This window comes from Lithobates pipiens, unplaced genomic scaffold (assembly GCF_037356315.1).
Source record: "Lithobates pipiens isolate NorthernLeopardFrog02 unplaced genomic scaffold, aLitPip1_a1.2 Scaffold_27, whole genome shotgun sequence".
In the NCBI taxonomy this organism is placed as follows: Eukaryota; Metazoa; Chordata; class Amphibia; order Anura; family Ranidae; genus Lithobates; species Lithobates pipiens.
In genome coordinates, this window is record NW_027507788.1 from 42,634,749 (window position 1) to 42,656,682 (window position 21,934).

A 21,934-nucleotide genomic window follows, 5' to 3' on the forward strand; every position below is an offset into this window, starting at 1 on the left:
ATCCGCAAAAATCAAACGTATGGCGATGCGTTCACATCCGTCCTAGCGGATCGGATTGGATGAGATCTGATGAAAATGGACATGCTGTCCGTTTTCGTCCGATCCCTCCATAGGAATTGACGGCGCTCTGACAGGCCCGGAGATATCGGAGATATCTCCTGCTGAGCTGGTGGACTCTGCTGAGTGGATCCACCTCCTGGGAATGAGGCCTAACATGTAAGTCAATTAAAAAAACGTTCACCGTATGATCTGCCCATCACAGTGTTAACCTGCTGTAGTAATCTAACACTTAGCGTTAGCATCAGCCATGGTGTTCTGGAGTTCTGGAGTAGAGAGGAAAAATAGGTATGCAGACTGGAGTCCACGATGTTTCCACCTTCATGCTGCGTGTTGTCTTTGCAAGAGATGATCGGGGCAGTGTAAATGTTTCCATTATTTGTCCTAAGTCAACATTGTTGAAAGTGACTCATTCCTCAGCAAGTGCTACAATTAAATGTATGCAGAAGAGGTAGTTAAAATGTCAGATCACACACACCATATAATAAGAAAAAAAAAGAAATTTTATATATATATATATATATATATATATATATATATATATATATATATATATATAAAAAATCTAGATGGATAGACATACTAGAATCAGGTTGCTGAAGGCATGCTAATATTTGGAAATTTATATTTTATTAGTGTGAGATCGAATTACATCTCACAGTCAGTTTTGTAACATTAACAGGCAGGCAATGGCGGTACATCCATAAGGGCGCAAGAGCGCCGCCCTCTCTCTCCAGCCACCCCCTCTATGACCAATGGATAGATTCATGCATTGCATGAATCTATCCGCTACTACCCCCTATTCAGGCGCCAGGCCCCTTTTCGGGCACGAGGCGCTTGAATTACAGCGGCAGGGGGTGGTTTTGAATCACCTGATTAGAGCCTTAGGCTCTAATAGGCATCAAAAAAGGTGACCTGCGAGCGATATGCTTGACGCTCGCAGTCCACCCAGGCGTGTTAGAAAAGTGAATGAATATTCAATATTAGCCTCTCCGCCAATCAGGTGCTCGGGTCTGTTACCCGTCACCTGATTGGCTGAAATGACAGGCGCTGTGATTGGACATCTATCAGGAGGAGAAGACGGGAGGAGACGCATGGAGAACACTGGGGGGGGGCACAGTGGCAGCATTCGATGGGCACAGTGGCTGCATTTGATGGGCACAGTGGCAGCATTTGATGGGCACAGTGGCAGCATTTGATGGGCACAGTGGCAGTGTTTGATGGGCACAGTGGCAGCGTTTGATGGGCACAGTGGCTGCATTTGATGGCACAGTGGCTGCAATTGATAAGTACAGTGGCTGTGTTTGATGGGCACAGTGAGGCTGCAATTGATGTTTCTTTCTCATACATCATGGGACACAGAGACTCAGTAAATACTGATGGGTTATAGGGTATCACTAGGTGATTGGACACTGGCACACCCTAGACAATCCCTCCCCCTACTGGAGGTACCTCAGTTTTTTCGCCAGTGTCTTAGGTGTTGGTCACAAGTAAAGATGTGCTGTGCTGAGCTCCGCTGGAATATCCTTACTGGGGCCAGCTATGCAACCGGATCCATTCAAAGTGTCTTTTCCAGGCCAAATTGGATGGTACCCGGGCCTCATGTTCGAAGAAGCGAGGTTTTGCCTGTAACGCTTCTCTTTTTAGAGAGCTGGACCCTGAGACCCAGTATTTGTTTTTTTCAGCCATATTCCTGGCAGGGTGCTTTACGGGCCTAGAACTGCGGATCCCCCTATTCAAGGGGGCCCCTGTCTCTGAAGGTTTTTTTCCTAATGGAGCCCACCGTTAGAGGTGAAGATTGGGTCTGTTATTCAGACCCTGCAGCTGGATAAGGTAAGAGAGACTCCTCAAGAATTTTTCTAATTCTAGTAGGTTTTCTCCTTTTAAGTAAATGTATGCTATGCCTATAGTCGCCACCGGGGGCTACCAAGAGCACATATCTTTTATGCCTGACTGTTTGCTTGGTGTCCACGCTCTATGCTCCTCCAGCCATGCTCCAGGAAGGATGAAGGTAAGGGGGTTTTTTCCTTCTGGGATTCTCCCTCCATGGATTAGGGGACTGAGACAGGCCTGGGCAGAGAGTGGTAACATACCGCACCACCCGCCGCCATCCACCGCTGCCATTACAGCGGCTTCATATCCACCGGCCCTTCCCTCTCCTCTGCCCCAGCCTCTCCTCCATGCTTGCCAGCAGGGTTAGAGCCTCTGCTCACGCAGGAAACGCTCGTTTTTAAAAAGCGAGCGGGGGTGGGGGGCATAAGTGGTCAGAGGAGAGGGGGCGGAGCACTAGGCTACACAGGCTTTAAAGTTCACTCTTGATAGACTGGTCGGTAGCCCGCCTGGACCAAAATTTGGTCACCACAATCAACTACCTGGAATGCCTAGGTTGGGTCCTCAACTTAGAGAAGTCTTCTTTAAAACCAGTAAGAAGACTAGAGTATTTGGGTCTGGTCATAGTAGATACAGCAGAGGGTATTCCTACCCAAGCAAAGATCAGTGCTATAAGAGAACTGATTCAGCTAGTCAGGGCAAAGAAGGATCCTTCTATTCATCTTTGTATGAGGTTGTTGGGGAAGATGGTGGCTTCATTCAAAGCAGTTCCCTACGCTGAGTCTCATTCAAGGCTACTGCAAAACAGTATCCAATCGGCCTGGAACAAGAAGGGTCAGGCATTAGGTTTTCCGATGCATCTTTCCCCTGCAACGCGTTGGAGCCTCAGCTGGTGGTTGATACCCAAAAATCTGCAGAAAGGAAAATGCTTTTTTACCTGGACAGTGGTAACAACAGATGCCAGTCTTTCCGGTTGGGGGGCAGTCCTGGAACAGTCGACTGTCCAAGGGAGATGGTCCAAGACCGAGAGGGCCTTACCCATCAACATTCTGGAGATCCGTGCAGCGTATCTAGCCCTAAAAGCCTGGACACTCAGGTTGCAGGGTTGCCCTGTCAGGATCCAGTCCGACAATGCCACAGCAGTGGCTTATATCAATCACCAAGGGGGCACCAAGAGTCGTGCAGCTCAGGGACAAGTAAACCAGATCTTAATCTGGGCAGAAACACATGTGCCATGCATATCGGTAGTCTTCATTCCGGGGGTAGAGAACTGGCAGGCGGACTAATTGAGCCGCCAGCAGTTAGTCCCAGGGGAATGGTCTCTTCACCCCAACATCTTCTTGGCCATATGCCAGAGATGGGGGGTTCCGGATGTAGATCTCTTTGCGTCCAGGTTCAACAACAAGGTCGACAACTTTGTGTCAAGAATGAGGGATCCTCTTGCATGCGGGACAGATGCGTTGGTAACTCCATGGCATCAGTTCTGTCTGATTTATGCATTCTCTCCTATTCTGCCACTGCCAAGACTTCTTTGCAGGATCAGGCAGGAGAAGAAGTCGGTGCTTCTGGTGGCCCCAGCGTGGCCCAGAAGAGCTTGGTATGCAGAAATAGGCTCTCCTTGGAGCCTACTTTCCCGTCCAGACCTGCTATCCCAGGGACCAGTATTCCATCCTACCTTCAAACACTAAATTTAACGGTTTGACTATTGAAACCCACATTCTGAAGAATCGTGGGCTTTCGGGCCCTGTGATATCTACCTTGATTAATGCAAGAAAGCCAGCTTCCAGAAGATTTATCACAGAGTCTGGAAAGCATATTTCTCCTGGTGTGAATCCAGGGGTTGGCAGCCCAGAAAATATGTCATAAGCAGAATCCTCGAATTTCTGCAAAATGGGTTAGAGATTAAACTGGCCTTGATTACCATCAAGGGCCAAGTCTCGGCCTTATCAGTTCTGTTTCAACATCCACTTGCTTTGCATTCTTTAGTCCGAAGCTTTATACAAGGGGTAACGTGCCTTAATCCTCCAGTTAGGGTGGCTCTGAACCCCTGGGATTTTAATTTGGTTCTGTCAGCTTTACAGAAGCAGCCTTTTGAACCGATACATCAAATTCCCTAAGGCCGCGTACACACGCGGGGACTGTTCGCTCAACTTTGTTCGTCAAACAGTTTCAGCGGACAGTCCGCTCAAAATTAGCATGGACGGACTTGGCCACACACGACGAACGAACAGTCCGCTGAAACCGTGCGCGATGACGTGAACGGCACGTACGACGGGACTAGAAAACGACGTCCTATACACTGCAATGCAAACTTCGGCGTGTAAATCCTTTCTGAGCATGCGCGGAACTTAGTTTGACGAACAAGCCTACACACGAGGGGACTGTTCGCTGAAACAAAGTTTCAGCGGACAGTTCTTCGGAATTTCCGAAAAACTTTGTTCAGCAGACTGTCCGCTGAAACTGTCCGCTGAAAGCCCACACACGAGCGGACTGTCCGCCGAAACACTGTTCAGCGGACAAAGTTGAGCGAACAGTCCCCGCGTGTGTACGCGGCCTTAGTTCTGTTGTCAAGAAAATTTAATTTTTCTGGTGGCCATTTCTTCTGCCAGAAGAGTATCAGAATTAGCGGTCCTCTCTTGTAAAGAACCGTATCTGATAATGCACAAGGATAGAGTGGTGTTACGCCCTCATCCTAGTTTTCTACCGAAAAAACCCAAAAAAAAACAAATAGTAAAGCATCACTCAGTAAAAGGTGTTTTAATCCATAATAAAACATATATCTGTCACTTACATCTGACATGCAGAAATTTGGGCACACACAGGAGTAAATATTGTAGTCATCGGCGTATCCAGGAGTGCCAATAGAGTCCGTGAATATGACTGCGGAATGCTGGGGGAGAGCCCGGCTGGGTCTCACGTCTGGTGGACTTCGGAGCGGCTTGAGGAGACGGCGTGTGACGTCAGATGCAAGTGGAACACAATGCATTTCTGAGCATGCGCAGGACTCGTACAGAGCCAGCGCGCTCCTTTCTCAAGTGTAAAAGATCTCGCATGTGTAAAAGATTGACCTGCATGCTTTGGCCAATCACAGCGCGCTTTCCTACGAGAGACATAATTTGCCAAAGGCCTTTAGCCAATCATGGCACAGGGGAACTAAGTCCACGCCCCACACAATAAAAAGCTGCTTACACGGCGACCGTCTGGAGTGTTGTTGGCATGGACAGAGAGATAGCTTAAGCAGGCAGGTTATTTAGTGGCAGTGTATGTATGTATATATATATATATATATATATATATATATATATATATATATATATATATATATATATATATATATATATACATACTCTGCAGCCAGTGTAGCCTATATCTACAGTGCAATCCGTTCTAATACACTTCAGGCGCTGTATTAATATTAATATATATATATATATATATATATATTTCTTTCTGAGAATTTTATTTTCTTGCACATGTGCATTTCTTTTTTGATTACATTTCCGGCACGATTCTCCCATCATTGATTAGAAAATCGTTAGTTTTAAAAAAAAAATCCAACATGTCTGATTTTTCAAATTCGATGGCCGCATGAAAATCGACTGTTGCTGCAGCCCACTAATGGTGCAATACAGTAAAACTGCACATTTCAGAGTGGCCTTTTATTGTGGCCAGCCTAAGGCACACTTGTGTAATAATCATGCTGTCTAATCAGCAGCTGGATATTCCACACCTGTGAGGTGGATGGATTATCTCGGCAAAGGAGAAGTGCTCACTAACACAGATTTAGACAGATTTGTGAACAATATTTGAGAGAAATAGGCCTTTGGTGTACATAAAAAAAGTCATAGATTTTTGCGTTCAGCTCATGATAAATAGGGGCAAACACAAAAGTGTTGCGTTTATAATTTTGCTCAGTGTATATGCTCTGCATCAAGTGTAGAGTATATCTACAGTGCATTCTGTGGTGTACTGTTTCTAATACATATCAGGTGGTGTATTAATATATATATATACACACTACCGTTCAAAAGTTTGGGGTCACCCAAACAATTTTGTGTTTTCCATGAAAAGTCACACTTATTCACCACCATACGTTGTGAAATGAATAGAAAATAGAGTCAAGACATTGACAAGGTTAGAAATAATGATTTGTATTTGAAATAACATTGTTTTTACATCAAACTTTGCTTTCGTCAAAGAATCCTCCTTTTGCAGCAATTACAGCATTGCACACCTTTGGCATTCTAGCTGTTAATTTATTGAGGTAAGCTGGAGAAATTGCACCCCACGCTTCTAGAAGCAGCTCCCACAAGTTGGATTGGTTGGATGGGCACTTCTGGCGTACCATACGGTCAAGCTGCTCCCACAACAGCTCAATGGGGTTCAGATCTGGTGACTGTGCTGGCCACTCCATTACCGATAGAATACCAGCTGCCTGCTTCTGCTGTAAATAGTTCTTGCACAATTTGGAGATGTGTTTAGGGTCATTGTCCTGTTGTAGGATGAAATTGGCTCCAATCAAGCGCTGTCCACTGGGTATGGCATGGCGTTGCAAAATGGAGTGATAGCCTTCCTTATTCAGAATCCTTTTTACCCTGTACAAAGCTCCCACCTTACCAGCACCAAAGCAACCCCAGACCATCACATTACCTCCACCATGCTTAACAGATGGCGTCAGGCATTCTTCCAGCATCTTTTCATTTGTTCTGCGTCTCACAAACGTTCTTCTTTGTGATCCAAACACCTCAAACTTGGATTCATCCGTCCACAACACTTTTTTCCAGTCTTCCTCTGTCCAATGTCTGTGTTCTTTTGCCCATCTTAATCTTTTTCTTTTATTGGCCAGTCTCAGATATGGCTTTTTCTTTGCCGCTCTGCCCTGAAGCCCAAAATCCCGCAGCCGCCTCTTCACTGTAGATGTTGACACTGGTGTTTTGCGGGTACTATTTAATGAAGATGCCAGTTGGGGATCTGTGAGGCGTCTGTTTCTCAAACTAGAGACTCTAATGTGCTTATCTTCTTGCTTAGTTGTGCAACGCGGCCTCCCACTTCTTTTTCTACTCTGGTTAGAGCCTGTTTGTGCTGTCCTCTGAAGGGAGTAGTACACACCGTTGTAGGAAATCTTCAATTTCTTTGCAATTTCTCGCATGGAATAGCCTTCATTTCTAAGAACAAGAATAGACTGTCGAGTTTCAGATGAAAGTTCTCTTTTTCTGGCCATTTTGAGCGTTTAATTGACCCCACAAATGTGATGCTCCAGAAACTCAATCTGCTCACAGGAAGGTCAGTTTTGTAGCTTCTGGAAGGAGCTAGACTGTTTTTAGATGTGTGAACATGATTGCACAAGGGTTTTCTAATCATCAATTAGCCTTCTGAGCCAATGAGCAAACACATTGTACCATTAGAACACTGGAGTGATAGTTGCTGGAAATGGGCCTCTATACACCTATGTAGATATTGCACCAAAAACTAGACATTTGCAGTTAGAATAGTCATTTACCACATTAGCAATGTATAGAGTATATTTGTTTAAAGTTAGGACTAGTTTAAAGTTAGCTTCATTGAAAAGTACAGTGCTTTTCCTTCAAAAATAAGGACATTTCAATGTGACCCCAAACTTTTGAACGGTAGTGTATATATATATATATATATATATATATATATATATATATATATATATATATATATATATTCTGCATTCAGTGTAGTCTACATCTACAGTGCATTCTATGGTGTACTGTTTCTAATACACTTCAGGCGGTGTATTAATAGATATATACAGTCTCGTGTATATGTATATATTACAGTATATATAATATAATATATATATATATATATATATATATATATATATATATTCTCTGCATCCAGTGAAGCCTATATCTACAGTGCATTCGGTGGTGTACTGTTTCTAATACACGTCAGGCGGTGTACACAGTATCTAATACAGTGTGTACAGTTTCTACTACACTTTTGGTGGTATAGACAGTATAAAATACAGTGCAGCCATAGCACAGTTTCTTAAGACCCATACACACTATTAGATTTTCTGCTGATTTTTTCCTTCAGATTTACCAAAACCATATAATATAAGGTCAAACCTTAGGAGTTGCAATTTGTATGCAATCAGGCAGGCCCTTGCACTGCATGGTTTTGGTAAATCTGAAGACAAAAATCAGCAGAAAATCTGATAGTGTGTATGGGTTTTAATACAGTGCAGCCGGTGTACACGGTATCTAATACAGTGTGTACAGTTTCTACTGCACTTCTGGTGGTGTACACAGTACACAATACAGTGCAGCCGTAGTACAGTTTCTACTACTTTTCTGGTGGTGTACACAATATCTAATACAGTGTGTATAGTTTCTACTACACTTCTGGTGGTGTATACTAAGGATGAACTCAGGTGTGTTCGCATGGAACACGTGCAGAGCCCGCCAGGAAGTTGGCGCAGCACTGCGCTAATTACAGGCAGTGAGTCATTGCCCGATCTCTGCAGCCGCACATTGGGGCAATGTCTCACTTCCTGTGATTAGCGCAGCTCTGCGCTGACTTCCTGGCGGGCTCCGCACGTGTTCCATGCGAACACGCCTGAGCTCATCCCTGGTGCACACAGTACACAATACAGTGCAGCCATAGTACAGTTTCTAATAAAGTGTTGGCGATGTACACAGTATCTAATACAGTGTGTACAGTTTCTACTACACTTATGGTGGTGTACACAATACAGTACAGCTGTAGTACAGTTTCTACTACTTTTCTGGTGGTGTACACAGTATTTACTACAGTGTGTACAGCTTCTACTATACTTCTGGTGGTGTACACTGTACACAATACAGTGCAGCTGTAGTACAGCTTCCAATAAAGTAAAGGCGGTGTACACAGTATATAATACAGTGTGTACAGTTTCTACTACACTTCTGTGAGTGTACACAGTACACAATACAGTGCAGCAGTAGTACAGTTTCTAATACAGTGCAGGCGGTGTACACACAGTATCTGATACAATGTGTGCAGTTTCTACTACACTTCTGGTGGTGCACACAGTACACAATACAGTGTAGCCATAGTACAGTTTCTATTAAAGTGCAGGCGGTGTACACAGTATCTAATACAGTGTGTACAGGTTCTACTACACTTCTAGTCATGTACACAGTACACAATACAGTGCAGCTGTAGTACAGTTTCTAATACAGTGCAGGTGTTGTACACAGTATCTAATACAGTGTGTACAGTTTCTAATACATGTCAGGCGGTGTACACAGTATCTAATACAGTGTAGTGTGGTGTTGGAAAACAACAAATACATCATGTCTGGAAGGCCACCAAGGAGAGTCAAATGCTCACAGGCCACTAAAAGAGGGCAAGCAGTCAACAGTGGTGGTCATGGACATGGTGCTTCCTCTACAGGTGGCCGCAGGGCACGCTTGTCCTTTTTTCTGCTGCTGGCCGTGTTATTGAGCCACAACATGCAGAAGAGTTGGTGGAGTGGATAACAAAGCCATCCTCATCCTCCTCATCCTCTGTCACCCAGGCTCAGAGCAGTTTTCCTTCCAACGCAGCTGCCAAAGCGGCCTATTCCACCGGCTCCTTGTCCACAGTCACTTTTTCATGCACGGAGGAGTCCCCATAATTATTCAACCACAGTGTCGGGTACATGCTGCTAAAGGCTCCCATGTTGGTTCCTAGGTTGAGGAAGGGACTAACGTGAGCCTAGAGAGAGGGGGTGCCACAGAAGGACAAGAAACTGGCAGTCATGTTCCCCCAGCCGCAGCACACTGCCAAGTTTGCTCCAGTGATGAGGATGGAGGGGATAATGAGGTCACTGACTGTACCTGGGTGCCTGAGAGAAGAGAGGAGGAGGCACTTCTCCAACAAGGCAGGATGTACTCTAGGAGGCAGCTTAAGGGCAGCCACCCTATTGCATCACACCACAGAGCTCCGCAGGTGCAGGGCATTGCTGACTCCCCGCTGACTTTTAAAAGTTTCTTGGTGTGGGACTTTTTCAACACCTGTGCAGCAGATTGCACGGTTGCTGTTTGCAACTTATATCTGAAGTGGATCAAGCGTGAGCAGAACAGCAGCCTCTTGGGCACCACATGCTTGACTAGACATATGACGACCTGCCATGCAGTCCGTTAGCAACAGCACTTGAAAGATCTACATAAAAAAAAAAGGCGGACTTCTCCTTGCTACTCATCTGGGATCTCCAACCCTACTATACCTCCAGTCCTCTCAAAAACCTGCACTGAGAGGAATGACAGTATAGCAATAGGTGCCCCAAGTACCAATCTGCTAGCAGTACACCACCATCTGATTTTAGCAGGCAAATTTCCTTACCGCAGTTGCTGAACCGTAAAAAGAAATTCGGTCTTAGCCATCCACATGCTCAGTGTCTAAATGCTAGCTTGACCAAATTACTAGCACTGCAACTGCTGCCTTTTCAGCTGATAGACTCCACCCCCTTTTGTGAATTTGTGGAATGTGCTGTACTTCAATGGCAGGTTTCAAAATGCCATTTTTTTTCATGGAAGGCCATTCCGGCTCTCTACCAGCATGTGGAAGGTTCATATTACCTCTGACTCATGGTCCAGCAGGCATGGGCAGGGACATTACCTTTCCTTCATGGTGCACTGGGTAACTCTGCTGGCAGCTGGGAAGGATGCAGGACATGGTTCAGTGTTGTTGGAGCTTTTTTCCGCCACCACGCCTCCAAAATGCTAGTGGTGATTCTGCCACAGCTTTCTCCTCCACCCCCTCTTCTTCTTCCTCTATGGCCTCATCTGCAGACAGGCTAAAAGATGCCATGCTGTGCTTGAGTTGGTCTGCCTAGGGGACAGGAGTCTCACTGGGGCAGAGATTATGTCAGCTCTGCAGGGGCAGGATCAGAGGTGATTGACGCCACGCCAGCTTCCACCAGGAATGGTTGAATACGACAATGACACCAACCTTGTCTCCGCCCTCCAACACGGACACTTGACCCATGTTCCATGTTTGGCACACATCCTGAATTTGGTGGTGCAGTGGTTCTTGAGCAGGTACCCAGGCTTACAGGATCTCCTGAGGTAGGCCAGAAAAGTCTGTGGTCATTTCTGCCGGGCATACAATGGCAGTGCTCGTCTGGCTGACATTCAAAGGGAATGCAACCTGCCCACCAACCGGCTCATTTGTAAAATGCCCACCAGGTGGAACTCTATGTTGGCAATGCTGCAGCGGCTGCACACACAGCAGAGGGCCATCAATGAGTACCTGTGTGAGCATGGCACCAGGACAGGGTCAGGGGAGCTTGGCTTCTTGTCGCCACGCCAGTGGCTACTGATCAAGGATGCATGCTCTGTCCTGTCACCATTTCAGGAGGCCACAAGAATGGTGAGCAGAAACAATGCATGCATCAGTGACACTGTCTCGCTAGTCTTCCTGTTGGAGCACACACTTCGTGGAATCATGGACAGGGCACTTGAAGCAGAACAACGGGAGGAAGAGGAGGACTTCCTCTCAAGGCTCCCTTTATCCAGATAGCATTCCTGCGGGCACACAGGAAGAAAGAGAAGGAGGAGGAGGATTGTGTCAGCATGGATGTAGAGTTTTTCTTGTTGTCAAGTTGTCCTTGTTTAAAACATCAAGACAGTGTGTGACTGCCCCCCCCCCCCCAACCGGAGTACTCGTGTTTGAAACGGCAACCGTTTCCAAACCTGCACGAATGATATTTTTACCTGCTGTTCACTCCAGGTGCCAGCATATCAGGCACTCATACATGTGAGTTGAATATCTTTTAATTTTTTGGAATAAAAGTTATTTTTAAACGGTACTGCGCAATGAGGTTTTCTCTATCTATCTTGTATCCATCTATATGAGGAACATTCATCATAGTCAACCAATGGTCCAGAGGTTATCTACAGGGATTTCCCCACACATTTGACCTAACTAGCGATAGTTGGTCCAATCCCAAGGGTGAGTGCACATCTACTAGGGAGGCATCCTATTTAAGCACATAAGGAGCACGGAACTACTTATCAAGTAACAGCACTGTATATGAGTTCTTCATCATTGTGCCACAAGCACCAGCACTTTGCACTGCGGACTGTTTTATTTATTGATTGTTTTCAGTATTTTACATGTATTTTTCTGTATGTAGCAATATATTGCATATAGCATTTAGAGCGGTATATTTATTTTCCATTATCAATTGTTTACACCAATTTCACAGTGCAGCTGCTCAAATCATGTGGTAATTTTTATTTTTATCCATGATATTAACACATACATGAGGTGATTTATATTGCTACTAATTCTTTTGGCACTTTGGTCTATATATATATATATATATATATATATATATATATATATATATATATATATATATATATATATATATATTTATATTTATATTTATATATATATAGTTTCTTTTTTTTTTTTTTTCTTTTAAAGAATGTATTGGGTTCATGTAGATGTCTTCAACATTACAGTATAAAACCAAACTGATTGTGCATAGCATGCATGTCCTACCTCTGTTCTGCATACTAGTTCAAGGTCTGTGTTTCAGAAAGCATAAAATCATTGGAGATCCCAGATAACTAGCATTCTCAGAAGATGTTCCGTTTCAATATGTTTTCAGTACAGGTTTACTTTAGTGAAGAAATTTTATTTGTTTGTGTCTTCTTCCAGTCAAATTTGTAAAACGGGGAAGATTACATTTTAAAATATAGAACTCACCAGGGGATATTTTCTAAAACTGGTGCACACAGAATCTAGTGCAGATGTGCATAGTAACCAATCAGCCTCTAGATTCTATTGTCAATGCTTGAAGCCCCATTCACACAGGCTCCTCCGTGGAACAGATTCCACTTGTTTAGTGGGGGGATCGCTCCGCTGTGCAGAGCGGACACAGACCCTGTCCCACTCTCCTCTACTGGAAAATCGGGTAGAATGGACTGTAATGGCAAAATAGGACCACTATACCGTGGTTCTGGATTTTGCAGACAGGATTGGATCGGATAGTGACAGATGTTAGTGGTCCAGAGCCACTCCATAGAGGAGACTGCAAGGTCTGATCAAGTAGACATGTGCAGAACAAAAACATTTGTTGTGTTTCAATTCATTATTTACATAAATTCACTTAGTTAAATTTGTTTAATTCGTTTTCGGAATTTATTTTCTTCGTTTTCGAATCGATTCGAAAAATTTTGTGAATTGATTTAGAATAGTTTCTATTCTGTTCCTTTATTTTCTATTCTATTTTATTCTCTTTGTAAATTGGAAAACTATTTGAATTCGAAAAGGTTTTCAAATTCGAATTTGAAAAGTATTCAAATTCAAAAAGTTTTTGAATTCGAATTTGAAAAGTATTTGAAAACTATTTGAATTATGCCCCGTACACACGAGCGGACTTTTCGACATCCAAACTCCGACGGACTGAGTCCGGCGGACTATCCGCTCGTGTGTGGGCTGCAACGGACTTTAGCTTCGCAAAAGTCTGACGGACTTTAGAAATGAAGCATGCTTCAAATTTTCCCGACGGAACTCCGCCGGACCCGGTCCCCTTCGAAAAATTCGCTCGTGTGTGTGCTACTCCGACGGACTAAAACCGACGCTAGGGCAGCTATTGGCTACTGTCTATGAACTTCCTACGTCGAATCCAGTCGTACGTCATCACGTTCGACTCCGTCGGAGTTTGGTGTGATGGTGTGTGGTCAAGTCCGTTCGGTCGAAAAGTCCGCCAGAACTCCGGCGGAACTCCGCTAGAACTCCGTCGGAAGTCTGTCAGACTTAATCCCTCTCGTGTGTACGGGGCATTAGAAATTCGTCTGAATTTTTTTTTGTTATTTCGGATTTGTTTAAATTCGGTACTATTCTAATTTGGAAATTCGGGTACATCTGAATTTCCCAATAATGAAAATTTGTCCGAATTTTAATTTGGAACGAAGCGAACAGCACATGTCTACGATCAAGTCCGCCTGAAAAACTGATTATTCAACAAGTAGAAGTTAAAACCTGATTGGTTACTATGCACAGGTGCACCAGAGTCTGCATGCACCAGTTTTAGTAAATATGTTTTTTTATCCTCTGCTCCTAACCCCCAAAATGGTGTTGGCTGAATTACCCATATAAATTATATGATGTTCTCTTACCCACACAACTAAAAAAATTGAGACACGTTTCCTTCTATCCCCTGCTTAAAACCTACACTTATGGGGAGCCATGAGTAAAAGAAAGTGGGTCAGATGTACAAAGGCATACCTCCCAACATTTTGAGATGAGAATGAAGAACACCTACTAGGAAATGTGTGCAGGCATAGGACACGCCCCCTGCCACACCCCCTTAAAGGAGAATTAACCTCAAATAAAGGTTAATTAAATCCACAAGGGTTGTTTTTTTACCACTACTATTCCTTTATATTGGCTTTTAAAATTTACAAATGCAGCAATTTAGAATTTGGATGAAAGGTTTAGCACTGGGAAACACTTTTTGAAAGATCAAAAGTGTAATTTATATACAACTATCTAGATCAGACCAAAATGAGGGACAAATGAGGGGGAAAGAGGAAATCAGGGACAGTCCCTCGAAATCAGAGACAGTTGGGAGCTATGACAAAGGCACAGCATTGTCATTTATGAAACATTTATAGTGGCATCTCTGCAGGATTCTTCTCTATATCCCTTTTTCTTTTATTCCTTATTTGTGTTTTTTTAATGCAGCTTCTGACAAGCAGAATTTAATTCAAGGAGACGAAGACTATCAGGTAAGTGTAATTTGTGACATTTATTATTAATAATATAATATTAGCGGAGACAGATTTTCATGTCAGATTCTGTATATGTAGCATTGATAGCAGCTGTCTTTTCTACTGTTTGGCCACTTCCTGCACTCAGCTTCTTACAATGAAATGAAACTGTCTTTGCAGTCACCAGGTGTCTCCTCTAGTCTGTACCTTTAGGGAAATGCACACAGATTCTAGGGGGAAAATAAAAATGAGAAGATGATAGTATGCGCTTTAAATGTTATACCACACACATGCATTTACACTATTATAGTCAGTAACATTTTTTCTTTTATGTGATAGCATTTTTCTTGATGATGTGATGCACTTTACAATAAATTCACAATAAGTACTGACAATCTATAGCAAACATCATGTTACTGGAAATCAATAAGTAGAGTGTGTGGGTTCTCGTGTCCCATACCATACCAATTACTTCAACGTTTTTGTTGTTTTTTATGACTTTTCAGCCCATTGTCACCAGGGTAGACAATGGTGTAAAATCCCAAATTTTCCATACCTTTTATGGTGACAATTGTCTAATAGGTGATTTAATTCACTTTGGTGAGTTTGAAATGCGCATAAGAAGTGGAGCAAAGTCTCCCCTGGGGCTGACACAAAACCATTTTGATTTTAAAGCATAAAAATATTTTATTATGTATAAGCAATTTACAAGGATTTTAACCCTTCACAGCCCTATCCAGTATAAAAAAATAGGTTGGGCTTTAAGATAATGTATACAGTAAGAAAGACAGGTTTTTTTTGTTGCGCTGCTGGGTTATATATATCAGGGGTGGGGGAAGGGAATAGGATGGGGAGATAGGGGGTATACTATGACTGTGGTATAGAGCAATGTATGGACTTCCAATATTGTTTTTTTGAAAACAGGTCCAAACAATTCAGCAGTTTTTATTGGACAATAATAGTCTGTAGTCACTGGAAAAAAGGAGATATCGTAGCACAAGCAGGGAGGCAGCATGTTGAAGGGTAGAAGACACCTTTAAAAGATATACAAGCAAAAAAACAAAACAGTGCCAACCTAAGTGCAGTATTGAATAGACATGTGCAAAAGGAAAAAATGTGTTTAGTTTCGTTTCGTTTTAATTCGTTAATTAATTTCGTTTAGTTATATTTGTTAAATTCGTTAAATTCGTTTTCGGATTTCGTTTCGTTTTCTACTGAATTGGAAAAATCGGTCGCATTTGAAAATATTTCAACCAAATTCGAAAATATTTCTACCGGATTCGAAATGATTTCAACATGATTCAAAATTATTTCAACTGCATTTGAAACTATTTCAACCGGATTCGAAAATATTTTGCGACCCGAATTTAGGGCCATGTATCTCGGGGTCACTTGGTACTAGAAACCCCAAATTTGGAGATGTTGTAGTGCTAGTTCATTTGTGTTTGCATACCAAATTTGGTTTTTCTAGCTATAAGGGACCCCGAGATATGTGGCCCCAAAGTCGGGTTCCAAAATGTCATTCTCTGCTGCAGAAAAGTGCTTGACATTTTGCGATCCGACTTTGGGGCAACGTAACTCGGGGTCACTTGGTGCTAGAGCAGAAAAGTACTTGGCATATTGCCCATATCTGGGGTCACTTGGTGGCAGGTGCTGTGGCAAGTGGACAATCCACAACTTGGCCACGTGGCACTCGTGGCCGGCCATGTGGCACTCGTGGCAGGTCACGTGGCACTCGTGGCAGGTGTCATGGCAAGTGGACAATACACAACGTGTGGCAGGTGACGTGGCAAGTGGACAATACACAACTTGTGGCAGGTGACGTGGCAAGTGGACAAATACAATACACAACTTGTGGCAAGTGGACAATGACATACAGCATATGCACTTGCCTTGCGATCGACATCCGTGACTTCTTCAATCAGGCATGCTAACAAATTCATTGATACCATAAATATAAATGAAATAAGATGTGTGTGTTTTTTTTGCACTGGTACACTGCAAGTATGAAAAGTTGATGTGACAGATATATATAAGTAACTAACCATCTTCCAAAATTTCTAATTCAAATATAAAAAATTAGAACAGAATAGAAAAAATATATAATTGAATAGAATAAAATAGAAAGAATATACAACCATCTTCTGAAATTCGAATTTGAATTTCGAATAGTAGGAATTCAAATTTTTAATTTAATTAATTTTAAATTTGGATAGAAAAGATTATAATAAAATAGAAAATAGACTAGAAAAACCATAGAACAGAACAGCATAGAATATATTATATTTTATTCTGTTCTATTGTTTTTCTAGTCTATTCTTTTATATTCTATTAAAATCTCTTCTATTAAAATCGAAATCATTATATACTAAATTCGAATTTCGGAAGATGGTTATATATATATATATATATATATATATATATATATATATATATATATATATATATATATATATATATATAGATATATATATATAAATTTCTTTCCGACATTCGAATTTCGTATAGAATGAATTCGAATTTGAATAGAAAAGATTAGAATAGAAATAGAGAATAGACTAGAACAATAGAACAGAATAGAATATAGATAATATCTATTTCATTAAAAAAAAAATTGCAGATTACCATTAATTTTAATAAGATCTCCTGCAGACTATTAGCATCTATTTCATGTTTTCAGATCTCCTGCAGACTATTAGTATCTATTTCGTTTTTTCACCAGATCTCCTGCAGACTATTAGCATTTATTTCATTTTTTTGCAGCTCTCCTGCAGACTATTAGTATCTATTTTGTTTTCTCACCAGATCTCCTGCAGACTATTAGCATCTATTTCTTTTTTAGCAGATCTCCTGTAGACTATTAACAGCCATTCACTTCTTTTTTTTTGCAGATCTCCTGCAGACTGTTTTTTGTCATTTCATTTTTCTTTTTTGCAGATTACTATTTATTTGCATCAGATCTCCTGCAGTATATTAACATCTATTTCATTTTTTTGCAGATCTCCTGCAGACTATTAGCATCTATTTAATTTTTATTTTTATTTTTTTGCATTAGAACAGCCAATTCCTTTAGTTCAGCAGATCTCCTGCAGACTATTAGCATGTATATAATTTTTTTTGCAGATCTCCTGCAGACTATTAGTATCTATTTAATTTTCTCATCAGATCTGCAGACTATAAGCATATATTTCATTTTTGCTGGTCTCCTGCAGACTATTAGCAGCCATTTCCCTGTGTATAGAGATATAAGCGGTGATGTCTTTCTTGTTGTCTCTTCCTCATTCCGTTCCTCCATTCATAAATGAAATAGATGCTAATAGTCTGCAGGAGATCTGCTGAAATAAAGGAAATGGCTGCTCTAATGCAAAATAAGAAAAGAAAAATGAAATAGATGCTAATAGTCTGCAGGAGATCTGCAAAAAAATGAAATAGATGCTAATATACTGCAGGAGATCTGATGGAAATAAATAGTAATCTGCAAAAAAAAAATGAAATTGATTCTAACAGTCTGTAGGAGATCTGCAAAAAAAAGAAGTGAAATGGCTGTTAATAGTCTACAGGAGATCTGCTAAAAAAAAGAAATAGATGTTAATAGTCTGCAGGAGATCTGGTGAGAAAATGAAATAGATACTAATAGTCTGCAGAAGATTTGCAAAAATATGAAATAGATGCTAATAGTCTGCAGGAGACTATTATTTATTTAATTTATATTTATCACATCAATGAAGTTGTCAGCATGCCTGATTGAAGAAGTCACGGATGTCGATCGCAAGGCAAGTACATATGCTGTATGTCATTGTCCACTTGCCACGTCGACTGCCACAAGTTGTGTATTGTCCACTTGCCACATCACCTGCCACAAGTTGTGTATTGTCCACTTGCCATGACACCTTCCACGAGTGCCACGTGACTGGCCATGAGTGCCACGTGATCTGCTACGAGTGCCACATGACTAAGTTGTGGATTGTCCACTTGCCACGTCACCTGCCACAAGTTGTGGGGTTCCTAGCACCAAGTGACCCAAGATATGGACAATATGTCAAGTACTTTTCTGCAGAAGAGAATGACTTTTGCGACTCGACTTTGGGGCCACGTATCTCGGGGCCACTTGTAGCTAGCTATTTGGGGTTATTTCAACCAAATTCGAAAATATTTCTACCGGATTCTAAATGATTTCAATATGATTTGAAATTATTTCAACCGCATTTGAAACTATTTCAACCGGATTCGAAAATATTTTGTGACCCGAATTTAGGGCCATGTATCTCGGGGTCACTTGGTGCTAGAAACCCCAAATGGGAGATTGGAGATGTTGTAGTGCTAGTTCAATTGTGTTTGCATACCAAATTTGGTGTTTCTAGCTATAAGTGACCCCGAGATAAGTGGCCCCAAAATCGGGTTGCAAAATGTCATTCTCTGCTGCAGAAAAGTGCTTGACATTTTGCGACCCGACTTTGGGGCCCCGTAACTCGGGGTCACTTGGTGCTAGAAACCCCAAATTTGGAAATGTTGTAGTACTAGATCTACTGTGTTTGCATACCAAATTTGGGGTTTCTAGCTATAAGTGGCCCCGAGATACGTGGCCCCAAATTCGTGTCACAAAATGTCATTTTTAGAATTTGATTCGAATTTCGTTTGAATTCGTTAGCATTGTAATTCGGTAATTCGGATGCATCCGAATGCCTGAATAATGAAAATTCGTCCCAATTTCGATTCAGAACGAAATTGAATGCACATGTCTAGTATTGAAGTCCACAAGTATTTAAAATGTGGTACACTCACTCTGTATAGGAGTAATTCAGGCACATCATGGGTGTAAGGGAAAAGTTCCAGGGTTCATCACAGGACTCCCAGGGGAAGGTGATCCTCTTGTGCTGCAGAGTCTTGTCCGGTGGCGCCGGTGCCAGCTGATACCTCACCAGCTGACCTCCGTGATGCTGTACGACATCGAGCCAGAGACGCTGGGAACCACCGGTGCCACTGGACGAGACTCTGCAGCACAAGAGGATCACCTTCCCCTGGGAGTCCTGTGATGAACCCTGGAACTTTTCCCTTACACCCATGATGTGCCTGATTTACTCCTATACAGAGTGAGTGTACTACATTTTAAATAAATACTTGTGGACTTCAATACTGCACTTAGGTTGGCGCTGTTTTGTTTTTTTGCTTAGATAATGTATACAGTATCTTGAAATTAACATTTCTGTAATTTTTGATGAAAGTTTATTGCCTTATTTCAAAAGTATGCTACCGTGAATCTATAAAATTAGCGGCGCTAAAAAATCAAAACAAAAACTATAGAGATTGTATCCCAATTCTAATGCATATTTCATAAATCCATAAGATAAAGTTCATATGGGGTTTGAATCCAGCTGAATCCCGTCACCACACAGCATTTGAGAAATCCCCTAAGGTAATGAACTTACCAGATAGATCTATCTGGTAAGTTCATTACCTTAGGGGATTTCTCACATGCGGTGTGGTGACGGGATTCAGCTGCATTCAAACCCCATATGAACTTTACCTGATGGAATTATGACATATGCATTAGAATTGGGATACAATCTCTATAGTTTTTGTTTTGATTTCTTAGCGCCGCTAATGTTATAACTTCACTCTAGCATACTTTTGAGATTATCTGTTTATATTTATAGTGGCTGCTTATGTTGTTTGGTTGAACTGACATTATTGTTTCATGAGCGCTGGGGGGAGGGAGGTACCATTAATTTATGCTTGATTATCTCTCATTGATTTTATTGCCTTATTTGAAAGCTTTTTTTCTCTTCTCAGTCACTAGGGCCACGTCGGAATGACGAATACAGTATGCCAGTCATGCGTACAAGAAATGCTATTTGATCAAATAACAATGGAAAAAGTTAATATTCTGTTTAGCACTTGAGCTGGAAAATCTTTTTGCTGTAATGTCACCAGGGGAAATGTTAAGCTCTGCACATTCTAGAGGTATACATATGGAACATGTTATGAATTTGGTATGAACTAATAAAATTGTTGAAAAAGCAGTTTTCCAGTAACATAATTTCTTAAGAAGAGAGTAATGGGGTTTACCACTAATAATTGTAGCAGGATGAATTAGTATGGAAATAAAAAGAAACAATTTTATGGTACAAAAGTTGAAGTCAGTAATAAAAGCAGCATGGAAGGTAGAAGTTACTGTGAGGCTAAAAAAAGGTCTGAAGAGTCCAAAATTAGTGGATGAAATGGAAGAGTTTCAATGCAACACATTGGCACTCTCATTTCTCCAAAATTCGCTAGTTGACAGTTAAATCTCATGTTTATATTAGGCATGCATGGGAAGTAATGAATTTGAAAAAAGAACCCGGCTTAAAACCCATTTACACAAGGCAAATCATCTGGACAGAAAGTCATAAAAACTTAATTAAAGTGGTTGTAAACCTCATACATGAAATATGAACAAAGCATATCCTCCTATCGTGTGTACTTGTCTCAATCCAGTGCACTTCATATCATTTCTGTCTGCTGCTTTGCTCCTCTGCTATCAGCATGAGTCACTTCTGGCAAGTTTTCCTGACACCAGTAGAAAAAGGTGACAGGGGAGGGACCTCCAGCTGATTGAAAGCCTCAGCTCTGTTTCTGTGTGAAGGGGGGGGGGGGGGGCCCTTTCCTCCAATCAGAAATTACTGAGTTCTGCAGAGTGTAACATCAGCTTTCCACCCCATGCTATCTGGAAGCTCAGACAAGCTGTAAAAAGTCTGCACTTTGAACGGACATAAAGAAGAGATGGCTGCAGACCTGGTACAATGCATGTAGGAAGATTTGTTTAATCTCTATGTATCACCTGAGGCCAATCACTTCAAAGAGTATATGTAAGGTTTACAACCACTTTAGGCCAGAGACTCTGAATGGCTCTGTTCACAAACCTGTTAAAACAGTCTGTTGAATGATTTGAACAAATACACATCCTGGGTCTGGGGTTTGACTCCAAATGGCACTGTCATAAAAAAAAAGTCTGTTGAATGGTCTGAGCAAATACATATCTATAGTCTGGGTTTTTCTACAGAAGCCAAACTATACGTAATCCATAATTCCTGCTTTGGTGGAGTTATGTTAAAGTAGTTGTAAATCCCTTACAACCACTTTAACCTACAGGCAAGCCTAGATCAAGGTTCTAAAGTTCACACGAAGTTTAGGCCTGTTCGCAGATTCTGGTGCGAACCAAACCGGGGAGTGTTCGGCTCATCCTTACTCATGACATCACACGTTGCACCCGAGTCCAGCTGGCAGGGTTGGATTATACTGTGTAATCTGAGGTTTACAAACCATTTTTTGCCCTTTGTGTTTAC

The 21,934-nt window shown here is 41.7% G+C and overlaps 1 protein-coding gene across 2 annotated transcripts in view; it reads left to right on the plus strand.

Annotated features, from left to right (window-relative positions):
• LOC143933825 (T-cell surface glycoprotein CD3 gamma chain-like) overlaps positions 1 to 20,632 on the plus strand; it is a 66,285-nt gene extending 45,653 nt beyond the window's left edge. For both annotated transcript variants that reach the window (XM_077456888.1, XM_077456889.1), the window contains 2 exons: positions 14,587 to 14,630; positions 20,403 to 20,632. In XM_077456888.1, coding sequence (XP_077313014.1) covers positions 14,587 to 14,630; positions 20,403 to 20,468 — 110 coding nt within the window. In that variant the 3' untranslated portion in view covers positions 20,469 to 20,632. The remainder of the gene's footprint in view (positions 1 to 14,586; positions 14,631 to 20,402) is intronic.
• Positions 20,633 to 21,934: the final 1,302 nt, after the last annotated feature.